Here is a 12,690-nt window from a genome sequence, read left to right on the forward strand (position 1 = left end):
TCAATGAGCAGACTATACTAATCCATTAATTCAAAAAATGTTCATATATCAGTATTTTTCATAAGATATGCAGGCATTTACATGCTTAAATACTGTATTGCAGGAAAACAGGATTTTAAACCTCTGTTCTGTTGTCATCTCAATAATATTCATATCTCATAAATAAAAAACAGAACACTTTAATATTAGAAACAGCTCTGTATAGCAAAATGATCAACTATGTATAAATACAAGATAATAAGACTTATAACTTATGAGATTGCATCGAGTCCTGAGCTCCATCTGCTCCAACAACTGCATGAATAACTCAGCCATTACGTAAAGTACAAACACCATTAAAATTTCAAACTGCTGAGTGCAGTGTGCTGATATAAAAAGCTTATAGTAACGGCTTATATAACTTATATTGGAGTTATGAAATGCATGGAAGTCCTAAGGAACCCCATGCACACTCACCGTTTCTGTAATTCAGCCATAAAAGTACAATATGACCATTTTTGAATTTCTCAGCCCTTTCTGTATGCTGACTAAAAAGCTCCTTATAACACCTTTCCTAACATGTGCATTATAAATTGTTCTTAAACATCTTACAATGCTACAGTTATGCAAAAATCAGTGTAATGAACATAGCAGCTTACAGCAAAAACACACATTTTTGTTAGAAAACAAAATGTTTTAATGTACTTTGTTTCAGATTTTTCATTTTACATGTATTTTATTAAGTTTATTAGGTAGAAAGGGGTAACTTTAATTTCCTTTTGGTTCATTAAAATGTTTTCTAACACCAACTTTTCATCTAATTTTACATATAAAAAATATTGAGTAGACATATGTAGTGTAATCTCTTTTACAACATCGGAAATCACTCCCATCCTTAATGTGATACAACAAAAATGTCAGTTTGACTTTCAAAATCCTAAAGCTAGACATGAAGAAATATCACTAACTCTTCAACAATACTGTTTTTGTGCCAACCTTATACCTTTGGATGTTAGAAATGTGAAAAATAAGAGGATAAAGGCTAATAACTACCCCAATTATTGAGGCAGAAAGGTGGTGAGAAAGGCACAGGTACAAGAAAATAAATGCTTTTGTGAGCCTTCATCCCTAAATGTCACCCTGTGGTATAGGCAGCTCCCCGGTAGCATGTTTTATATAATGCAGATGCAGCTTTGCCACATCATCAAAACCCATATCACACTCAATACACTCCCATTCCCAATACTTGTGCTCTCTGTGCATGTTTGTTTCTTGGGTCTTACTCCCATCAAGCTCCGGTCCCGTTTGTGATCGTACAGTTTCTGCTTTAGCTTCGTCAGGTGGATCCGATCCAGGCAAGACAGATGGTTTTGAGAACTTAAAGTGGTGCACAGGTTCTCCACAATCTGACTCTTCAGAGTTAGCTTGATCCCCAAACTCAGCATCCTCACGTTGAGTTTCACTTTTAGTCACAGCGTCTTCCATTACTGGCAATATTTCTGAGCATTTTTCCATTTCTGGCTCCTCTTTAACACTAGTGAGAAAAAATCTTTTCCTTTTTATCATTTGCTTCTTTCTATTTACCGAATTTTTGATTCCCAGAGGCATACCGCTGGACCCGCCATAAACTCTAAGATGCTTTTTTCGATGTGTAATGAGATTTCCGGGATGGGAGAAACTCATCCCGCATAATGAACACTGGAAAGGTTTTGATCCATCATGGATGCTGTAGTGATTTCTAAGCTGAGAAGACATGAGGAAACGTTTGTGGCAAATGTTGCATTCGAATTTCTTCAGATTGTGATTTTGCAGGTGTCTATCAAGTGACTCTTCATCTCTGAAGCCTTTGGCACAACTTAAACACCAAAACGGTTTCTGCTTATGATGATCAACATGAGCCATCCATGATTCTATGGAACGAAAGTCTCTGTTACACTGATCACATCTGGGAGTGTCCGATTCAGGTAGTTCACGTGGCCTGTGAATTCTCATGTGACCAAGTAGCCGAGCATGCCTGATGAACGACATCCCACACTCGGGACACTCATACTTCTGCAAACTTGGAACAGTTTTTGGTTCAGAATTTTGGTTTTCATGCAGCCGCTGATGCTTCCTGAATGAAACAAGGTACGTATAAACCTTACCACAGACCAAACAAGCATAAGCCTTTCGAAGTTTGTTCTTCATAGAGGTTTTAGCAATTGCAACACCTTGTATTAAGCCAGAGGGTTTTGTTTGCGATGAACTGTTCATGTCACACCAATCTGCATCCCCATCCTGGTCTAAATCTTTCCCAGAGACCATTTCTGCTGCTTGATTCATCTCGTCTCCTGTCTGAGCTTCTTCTTCCTCTTCATCCTCTCTCAAGGCATGCTGATGTAGGTGAGAATTGAAGAACTCCAAGGATGTAAACTTCATTCCACAATCCTTACACACAATTCTGCGCTGCTTCACTGTAAAAAAAAAAAAAAAAAAGCAGAAAAAGAACAGATATTAATTTATATATTTGATAAGCAGGAAGTTCATATACATTTCTTAAGATTTGTCAAGTTATTATGGGTATCTAAAATAACTAGCAGATATCATGTGATTTTATTAAAAACAGATGTCCCAGCTGACATGTTGCAGTCTGCTAACAGGTAGGAAAAACCTGGCAATTACTGGTTAAGTTACCAATGTTTAATTGCAGCAGGTAAAACAAACTTACAAGACTGAGTCGCAGCTCTTCTCTTCGTTCACAGATGGGGGGTCAATATCAGTCAAGAATAAGACATCTCAACACTCTTCATAAAATACTTTTAATGTGCATTGTTCCGAGATTCAAACTTTTTTCCTTTCAATCATGTCTGTGAATCACATACAGGAGGAATCTGTCATTCATCCTGTACTGTGTAAGAAAGCTGAAGTGTACAAATATGTGGACTGATGTTCTGTAGTGTTACATGAACAGAACTTCTCCATATGTAAAGATATTTTATGTACTTTGTCTAAGAATTACTCCATGGCTTTCTGATCAATAGTTGTATCTTATGACAAACTTCACTTGTTTGTAATCTTGTAGTCACTTAATAACCACACAGCCCACAATATTAACAATAAACATCAAAGACTAACTTATTCAGAAGATGAGCACCAACCACAAAAATAAATAATAACAAACCAGAATGATTCCATCAACCAAAATAAGTTTGAAATAAACACACAAGCCAATAATTCACACAAAAATGAATCAATTTATTTTTAACTTTTTAAACAACTTTTTCCTCTTAGTTTCAGAAACAGCAAGTTTAACAAGTAGTCGAAGGGTATGTTTATCATCTAGGGAAAAAAAAGATTTTCATAAATTAATATAGTAGAGTAACATCTCTCTTACAGTACAAATAATTATATTTCCACTACATTAGTGGTACAAAGTAACTAGCAACTATCCTAAATGAACATAAGCGCTATTTTTTTCAATTTTAGTAATGAATAGCTTTTGCACAACATAGAAATATAACACTGAAAAGGATATGACGTGGGAGCTTATAAATCAATTGTACATAACGTACAATTACTAGTTGATTGTGAAACTTATTTTATGGTATTAAGTGGCTGTAATATTCCACATCAGGCCATTTTTTTCACCAATTCACATGACAGAGTGCACATTGTTGAATTTTAAATATTTTCATCTTTTCTCTGAAATATGCAAATGTGACTTCATTCAGCCAAACCTCAGATATGACAGCAGCAGAATTAGTAAATATTTGTTTTACAGAATTATTTCATTGTCTTCATAAACTTTGCAGTATGTTGTTTGTCAACAGCACTTTTCCAGGAATTTCTAAATGCATGAGGACAGACATGCATAAATGTTTTTAAATGTTTTCAAATCAACTGCTAGCACAAAACGTTGCATATCAACGTACTTGTAAAGATATAAAAGGGGCTTTATAAAGCGGTTATTCTTTAACATTTGTACATATTACTAATCCAGTGTAAAGGAAAGCCCAAGAATAGGAAAGAAAACAAAAGGACTGCTTTTTTAAATATAGAGAATCTCAAATAATATAGAAACAAATAAGGAAATCAAGTTTCTACTTAGCCTGAACAACAAGATCTAACTAAGAATTTTTGTAGCTTAACACATCTAAGTAAAAAAAAAAAAAAAAAAAAAAATCCACTATCTACAGTGTCTTCATTTCAGTTCTCAGTTTTGTCTAAAACACTCCTTGGGCATGTTCAATATAGTGCTGGTGCAAATCAGTTTCTTGACAAAAAGTAGTTCCACATTCAAGGCAAGTAAGGCCATTTGTATCTCGTGAGGAGACAGCAGCAGGGGCATCACTCTGCCTTTTGTAATCACCAATACATTCCTGGTGATGATTGATAAGGTCCTGTATTTCACTGAAGGTCCTGGGGCAAATGGAGCAATGATACGAATCATTGTTACAGTGCTGAGTTTCATGTTTGTGTAATGCAGCTGGTGAGAGAAAGGCTTTGCCACAATGTTGGCACTTATGGCTACTTTGTGACTGGCTGTCTGGGCTAAGTGTAGGTCGGTTCAGAGTGGAAGATGGAAAGGACTTCCCTTTGTCGTCAGCAAAGGGGATGTTGGGTTTTAGAGGCTTTGTGGTCATAGCAGCACTGAGCCTGAAGCGAACCTCATTTGGGAGACGACAGCGAACTTCATCATGCCAGGCGAGGTGTTGCTGCAGCTGGTTCTCAGTCCAAAACCCCTGGCAGCACAAGGCGCAGCAGTAAGGCCGGCTCTTTGCCTTGGTCTTATGTGTTCCTAATTGTTCCTCTGTTTGAAAAGCTTTCCCGCATTTATCACACTTGAAGAGGCATTTGGCTGTATGTTCTGACAGCCGGCTAAGTGGTGGGAAAACCTCCGCTGTGACTTCAGAAGTTTGGATCTCCTGCTTTACTTCCAGACATACTTTCTTATGGTCGATGAGAGCGAATGTAGAACTGCACTGCTTCCCACAGTCAAGACATGAGATAGATTTCACAGGGAGGGGGTCTGATCTGATTTTCTTCCGTCTTCTGCCAACAGGGCTATTTTTCTTTGCATCAATAACATCACTCATCACTGTAGCGTTGTCTACAGTCGATGCATCTTCTGAGTTTTTGACTTCACTGCTTGAGGCTAGAGACTCCTTTTGAGCACCCAAAGGAACCTTATTTTTGCCTTTTGTGCACTTTGAGTGGGCCTGCCATTTGTGAGCGCGCAGACCTCTGGCTTTAGCAAAGGTCCAAGAGCAGATGGGACACTGGTGAGTTTTTGGCTTCAATGTTGATGAGACCGACTCAGTCCCATTGAGGTTGACATCAGTCTGTTCTGGGACCTGGTCCACTGATGTGAGCTGGGATCCGTCTCCCTGAAAATCTGTAGCTTCCAAGCTTTTACTGTGCTCATTTTCATAGTGGGCAGCTAAAAGTGAACCTTGTTCAAATGTTTTGTTACATTCTGGACATGAAAGCTGTGGATAATCCAGCGTGCTGTTACTGTCCATACTTTTGTTTGAATCAGACTCTGGCTCAGTTGTGGTTTGACACTGAGCATTTAACATCTGCTGGCGCTGAAGAGCACAATGGTTCAAAAACTGCTCTTTTAGTAAAGACTGTGAAAATGTCTTTTCTGAGTGCCATCTTTTGTGGGAACCAAGGGCTGAGCTAGTCATGAATCGCCTCCCACATTCTGAACAGTGAAACAATCCTTTACTTGGTGCTTCCTGTTTAGGTTGCTTAAGCATTGGGGAAATGGCTGTTTTGGCTTTTGCTACAGATTTGTGAGCCTCAGTGTGAATTCTTTTATGAAAATTTAAGGCTCCGATCACTGAAAAGCTTCTATCACACTTTTTGCATTTGTATTTCAAATCTGTTGCATTTGGGTTTTCTAAATTGCACACAGCACTCTGACTTTCTATCTTTAGCTCCTCTGTGTCAATTTCCTTCTTTACTTCAGTATTAACTGTGAATTGCTCAGAGCTTTCTTGTGCACCAACATCCATTCTATCCTTGGGCAATTTTAAAGTGTCATTATTTTCTGAGGTTTCTGTCTTATAATCCATTACTTGACTGTCTCTTTTAATGCAAAGCTTTTGATGGGCCCTCAAGGAGGCCTTGTTGTTGAAATGTGCGAGGCACGTTGCGCACTGGAGATCCTCCAGCGTGACTGTGGATCTTGGGGATGATGGCGAGTGCCCAGTCTCATAACCATGGCTTTTCATATGAAACTGAAGTGCTTTGGCCCGTGAAAACAGCTTCCCACAGTCAGGGCAGCTGTACGTGTTCTTCTTCAGCTGCTCTACCTGATGCTGAAAAGACTTAATTGGTGGTGGGAGTAACTGGTCATTATGCACAACCTGGTGCCTGAGGAGGCTTGAAAAGAGACGGAATGACCTGTTGCAGAGTTCACATTTGTGATTTCCATTCTCATGTTTCCGCATGTGCAATGTCATAATGCCCTTGTGACGGAATTTTCTACCACACACTGGACATGCAACCTTAAGACTGGAGCGTGGCCCTCCATTAACAGAGTGCAAAGATCCTGCAACACCTTTTCTTAGCCTCAAATCTGCACACTCAGTCTGACTTTGCTTGTGATGAGAGTACGCTCCTAAAGACCAAAAACCCTTCCCACACTGTTCACAATGATAAATCTTTGGGCCTAGAAGGGTTTTCTTGGGATTGTACTCTTTCTTACTGACTGAGATGTTCTCTTTCTTTTGTGCAGAGCAGTTGTTCATATGGTTAAACAAGCTAGCTGCATAAGAATAAGACATCATGCAATCTGGACACTGGAATTGTTTTCTTTTGGGATGATGCAATTGATGAGAGACTAAAGCAGACAAACGTGAGAAGCATTTACCACACTTGTCACATGTCAAATTTTTCTTCTCTAATTCCTCTGCCTGATACAATACATCGTTGCTTGTGTTTGGATCCTTGTGTTCTTGTATGTGACTGCAGTGTGCTGCATAGCTACTGGCTTCATGGCCACATGTGTCACAAGTGTAAACCGCCACTGACTGACCTTGAGTCTGTTGTCTTCTCTTATGAATGCCGTGCCACATTCTGTGAACACGCAGTGATGAAGCACTAGTAAACCAACGGTAACAATCTGGACAATCAAATCTTTCCGCTGTCGCTTTATCCTCGGCTTCCCTGGTTTCAAGTGTGCACTGCTCCTCAGCTGGCTCAAAGTCAATTTGCACAATTTTCAAATCCATCTCTGGTTTTGAAACAAGACTAATGGGTGAAATTTCCATTTCACCCTCATCTCTTCCTTCCTGATCTGATTCACACAGCAGCTCGAGATCAGGATTTAGGTCTTGGACTTGCTCATCTTCAGACTCACTTGCACTGATCACCTGTACGTTAAAGTCCCCAGGTTCATAACTCTCCATTTCTTCATCTGTCTCATTTACTTGGGAGTCTTCTTCAGCCACATTTGTAAGAGGCACATTCTCTGATTCTACTAGTTCCTCCAACTTTTCAGTCTCTTCCCCTTCACCCTCCAAGATTTTCTGTTGAGGTAGCAGAGAGATACGCGTCTGGGCTGCCTCCTCTGTTTCTTTGAAGACATCTGTGTGATGAAGCTGATGAGAGTGAAGTGCAGAAGCCCTTGAAAACTTTAGCCCACAATCCTTACATTCAAATGCCTTCTTCTGTAGCTGACACACTTGATGGTGAAACGATTTTGCTGGGGTCTCATCACTGTGTGCTGTACGCTGATGCCTGTAGTAGAACGTTAGAGTCATAAATACTTTTCCACATTCCTCACATGGGAACCTTTTTGCAGAATCATCTGAGTGGTTAGCATGCCATCTCTGATGGTTGAACAGGGCAATATGGCCATTGAATGCCTTTTTGCACTCACTACAGTAAAACTCATTGTAGCTTTTCTTTGGTTTTTCTTTCATTTCTTCTGGAGTGCATTGGCTGTTGCGGCTAAATCGTTGGTGGGTTTTCAGGCGCAACAGAGCAGTAAAAGCTTTACCACAAGAACACTTAAAAAGTTTTTCAGTATCATCGCACTGGTTTTCACTAGGCTTGGTTTCAACTATTGACTCCTCAATGTGGAATGAATCCCCTGAACTCCTGTTTCGTGACTTTACCAACTTTCCCTCATGACAACGACGATGTGCATCAAGAGCAGATGCACGAGAATAATTCCGTCCACACGACTCACACTGAAACGACTTCTTTTTCAAGTGTTCAAGGTCGTGAAAAACTGATTTCGAGGCTTGTCTGTGTGAGCGCTGATGGTTGAGAAAGTGTCCGATCACACCATAAGATTTCCCACAGTCTGCACATTCATAGGTGTGCTGCTTTGTTGTCCCAGAATTCATCTGAATACCAGACTCCTTCTGGGAGGTTTGACCGTGGTTCTTCTCCATGTGCGAGCGGAATTCACTCGGTTCAACAAATGAGAGTGAACATAAAGTACAGACATTTGTTGCATCACTGTCCTTTTCTGAATCATGTAAACCATCCAACTGGTCGTCTATATACACTCCGCAGTTTTCTTGGGGATGCTGTTGGCGATGCTCCAAGTAGGCTGCCTCCTCTCTGAAGGCTTCTCCGCAATCCCGACAGCAGAAAACCCCAACCCCTAAAAATAGAAAGGGGAAAATAGGAGGTCAAGGCCGCTCCCGTTTCCATAGAAAGAAAGAAAGAAAAATAAACTCCAACAAAACACAAATACACAGGTGCATATCATGTCTTTATTTTAAAGGTGATTAGAGTTTACAGTGTTATCCCACAAAAGAAGGCTGTCTTAATGAAATTATCAAAATGTGATTCCATAAAAAAAAAAAAAAATCAATTCCATAAACATTCAGTGCTATTACAGTTGGGTAAATACATACAGTGTTTAAGCTAAATGACCTTTGTGAAGGTCAATCATTTGGTTGTTTGATAGGATAATTTCAGAATGTATTAGACTTCATCAAATGGCAAATGTTACCAAAGTACCACGCTGCAACAGATGTGGTACTGTTCAATAAAGTTGTGTTAGAGATTTTCTTATGTTCTTCCTTTCAATTGAATGCTGCTTTCACAATCATATCTAATGGCACACACCAGCTGCCATAAAAAAGGGTATTACTCTGAAAACGACAAGAATATGCTGCATTATTTTGCCAAAATGACCAACTCTGAATCACTGAATCAAGGAATTATTAGAAGTATTTGTGTTTCCTAAACAGCTGTTCAACCAGCTGTTCGTCTTATTGACAGAAGGGTACAGTGAGAACCAGCACATCTAGAAAGGCTGAAACTTCAGGCTTAGATCACACCAAAAAGTAGAAGAGGAAGCAGCACCATATAGTCATTTCCAGTGCTTGCTTTGGTTCAGGAGCTGTAGAGCAGCACACTGGTTCAGTAACGCTTCAAGTTGAACTTGAGGCAGAAAAGCTACATTCACTATGTGTATTGTGCACAATATGCTTGGTAGCTGAACTAGTGAGAACACTGCTGTCAGTAACCTGACAACAAAATTAGATGCCATAAAACTCCTCATTGTTCTCTTTTCAAAAACGGTGAATGCTTTTTTTGTTTTTCCATTGCTATGCCGAGGAACAGAAAAGTAACTCCCACCCATGGGCTTTCCAAGAATATCAGTGATCTTGACAACATTTACTTCTATGAGGTTGTGGATAGAACATCAGAGAACCATCTATGTGCACTATTCTCACAGAGAGTCCATAAGGAAGGCTGGCATATTTATGGTGCATTGTCTATAAATTTAACACAATAAATAGCTGGATACAGTTATGTTAAAAGAACGCTGCATTTAGCTTCTGATTTGTAGCTCCTGATTCTGGGTTAAGGGGAACGTAAAGGGAAACATAAATAATGATATTTAGTGGCTGATTCTCTCTCTGTTTTTTCACCACTTACACTTGTGAAGAAAGAGTTAGACATTGTAGCAAAAGCATCACCGCTATTTAAACCCACTTTCAGATTTGTGAAACCTTTATTTTGCTTATGAAAACAGAAAAAAGGCGATTTTACTGATATTTCTCCATCCAGATCACATTAGACAATGTCCTGATCAAAAACCACTGTACTTAGACTCACCAAATTTGGACTAGCATAAAAAGAAGACTCCAGAGACTGTTTAAACGTTGACGTATAGTGGTTTTTGATTGGTTCCTGGTCTAATGTGGTCTGGATGGGGAAAAGTCATTGCCCCTGTTTCTGTTTTCATAAGCAAAATAAAGGCTTCACAAATCTGACAGTGGGTTTAGTGTTAAGGTTTTTGCTACAATGTCTAACACTTTTTCACAAGTGTAATTGATGAAAAAAAATGGAGAATCAGGTGCTAAATATCATCATTTATGTTTCCCTTAACTTTCCCCCTAACGATGAGTCGGAAGCTAACTTTAGTGTTGTTATCCTACATTATCAAGAAACTGTGATTTCTCTGTGTCACTGGCTGGGTCAGAAAAACTATTATTACTGTCAGCTAATACACCAAATCAAAGCACAAGAATTCCATAAACATTCAGAGCACACTGAGATCTGATATGCAAACTAAAGCCAGGTAAAGCTGGTGTTGTTGCTGATGGATGGTTGATACTGACAGCGCAAACAATGCAGAAGTATTGTGTAAAATCTTGTGTAACTCTTTTCTAGCATTCCTCAAGTCTAATTTTGTAAAGGACAGGAGAGCAAGGTGGGTTTACTTTGTGACTATGTTCAAATGCTTCAGATTGCACTGTTAAACTGCATAAAATAATAATAATCCCTCAACTGATCAATTACAGTAACATTGCAGGAGTCAGCAAACTTTTTTGGCTGGTTAGTAACTTAATATTAACTTCTGAGGCAGACAGTTGGCTGAATTTCATCTCTAGGGTTTCTCAGCTTGGCCTAGCTGCCCTTCTTTCATCAAGCCTGTCTTGCCCGAGGGAGGCAAAATGTTTGGTTGGGTGGGGGTTGAATAAAAGCATGGTGCACTGGAGAGGAGAAGAGTTTAAATGTGTAAGCCTGCAACTAACAATTACTTTTTAGCGATTTATCTATCGATTATTTTTTAAATTAATCTACCGATTATTTTGTGATTAGTCAATTAATCCTTTGGTGAATTTACCAATAAATGATAAACAACTTCTACCATTAATATTTCAACTTTTATTCAAGCCTTTTTTCATTCAAATATTTATCTAATTATCTTAAATTTCCCACCATAGAAAAATAAAGTGCTAAGAATAAAAAGCATCGATCAGTAATACAAATGTCCATCAGTCCAACTTAAATTGAGCCCAACATAAGAAGTGTAAAAAAGTTTTTTCCTTAAAAGAATATCCATGAGTCAAACATAAATACAACCCAACACAAAGAGTGGGGAAAAAAAGAAAAAAAAAGATTTTAGGGCATCGTTCACTTTTAAATAATCTCCAAATGTGTTTTAATTTTGATGGGATTATTCAATAAACCACATTGATCCACGTGAGACAGCCAAAAGCACAAAGGCAAAAAAAAACGTGAATATAGTGATTCACCCTTCTGATATAACAGTACAAGTTAATGTACGGTACTTGCGTAATGCATTTGCCATCAATTGAGTTATTCCTGTACAAGATAATATAACTGCATGTTCTTGTGCTACGGTTGTTGCAGGTCATCACGCCTGTAAATATCGGTGGTGTATTTAGTGTATTTCACATTACCGGAGTACTAAATACTTACTGTCCACGATGTCCTCAGCCGGTGAACCGTTGCTGTTTTCAGATGCTCTGTCTCCATTAAAGGGCTCGTTTTCGGCTCCGTCCTCTTTGATCGCAGCGCCAGTAGCTTCGTCCATCTTGGTGTGGCTCTGTTGAGTCGTGCTAGCTTCCTCTAGCTAGTGTTTGCTAGCTGAACAGCGCCACGGTTGTTTATAAATCGTTTTCCTCGCCAGCAGCCGCTCTGCGGAGACTGCATGGAAAAGCGATGAAGATAATGTGTTTGTTAGTCTAATCAGTTACCACAAAAACAGTGCAGCATGTTGCGAATGAGGAGCACGACTAGCTCGCGCACACACACACCTGCACCGTGTGTGTGGCTGCATCCTGCGACGGAAGTGGACTCTTCTTCTTCTGTTTTCTTTCCTCCAGACGAGGACCGTTGACCTGCAGTATTACTATGGATGTATAATATAATAAAATACATCCATGAGTATTATTAGTAATTGTGTTTCAACCTAACCGTGACTATGGTACTCACATGGCTCTAGTCAGATAATTAAACAGGCTGAACAGTTTTAATTATTCCACTCATTTTCAGTTTGATTATACTTAATGTTCAACACATTAAACAGTTACTTCCATATTAAAAAAATCATACTAAAAAAAAACATAGTAATTGAGGGCACCTTTTTAGTTTTTATGGAAAAAAATAAAGGCAGGAATTTCCTACTTTGTTTAAAGGACCAGTGTCTAGGATTTAGTGGCATCTAGTGGTGAGGTTGCAGATTGCAACCAACTGAATACCCCTCCCCTTCCAAGCATGTAGGAGAACCTGTGGTGACCGCGAAACTCGCAAAAAAGGTAAGAGGCCCTCTCCAGAGCCAGTGTTTGGTTTGTCCATTCTGGACTAATCAAGAAACATGGCGCTGCAACATGGTGGGCTCCATGGAAGGGGACCTGCTCCCTCTGTAGATATAAAGGTTTCATTCTAAGTTAACGAAAACATGACTCTTATTTTCAGATGATTATACACTAATTAAAACAT

At 39.1% G+C, this 12,690-nt stretch overlaps 1 protein-coding gene across 2 annotated transcripts; it reads right to left on the minus strand.

The window, feature by feature from the left end:
* Positions 1-652: 652 nt before the first annotated feature.
* si:ch211-261d7.6 (zinc finger protein 780B) lies at positions 653-12,096 on the minus strand. 2 transcript variants are annotated; one of them, XM_044358662.1, is made up of 3 exons: positions 11,668-12,042; positions 7,004-8,584; positions 653-2,432 (listed from the first exon to the last, which is right to left on the minus strand). In XM_044358662.1, exons 1-3 carry the CDS (start codon positions 11,780-11,782, stop codon positions 1,108-1,110), a joined length of 3,021 nt encoding a protein of 1,006 aa, XP_044214597.1. In that variant the 5' UTR covers positions 11,783-12,042; the 3' UTR covers positions 653-1,107. The 2 variants fall into 2 exon arrangements, with proteins under 2 accessions (XP_044214597.1, XP_044214596.1); XM_044358661.1 differs by lacking the exon at positions 653-2,432 and having other exon boundaries at positions 3,193-8,584; positions 11,668-11,895; positions 12,006-12,096.
* Positions 12,097-12,690: the final 594 nt, after the last annotated feature.

Source organism: Thunnus albacares, chromosome 8, assembly GCF_914725855.1.
Source record: "Thunnus albacares chromosome 8, fThuAlb1.1, whole genome shotgun sequence".
In the NCBI taxonomy this organism is placed as follows: domain Eukaryota; kingdom Metazoa; phylum Chordata; class Actinopteri; order Scombriformes; family Scombridae; genus Thunnus; species Thunnus albacares.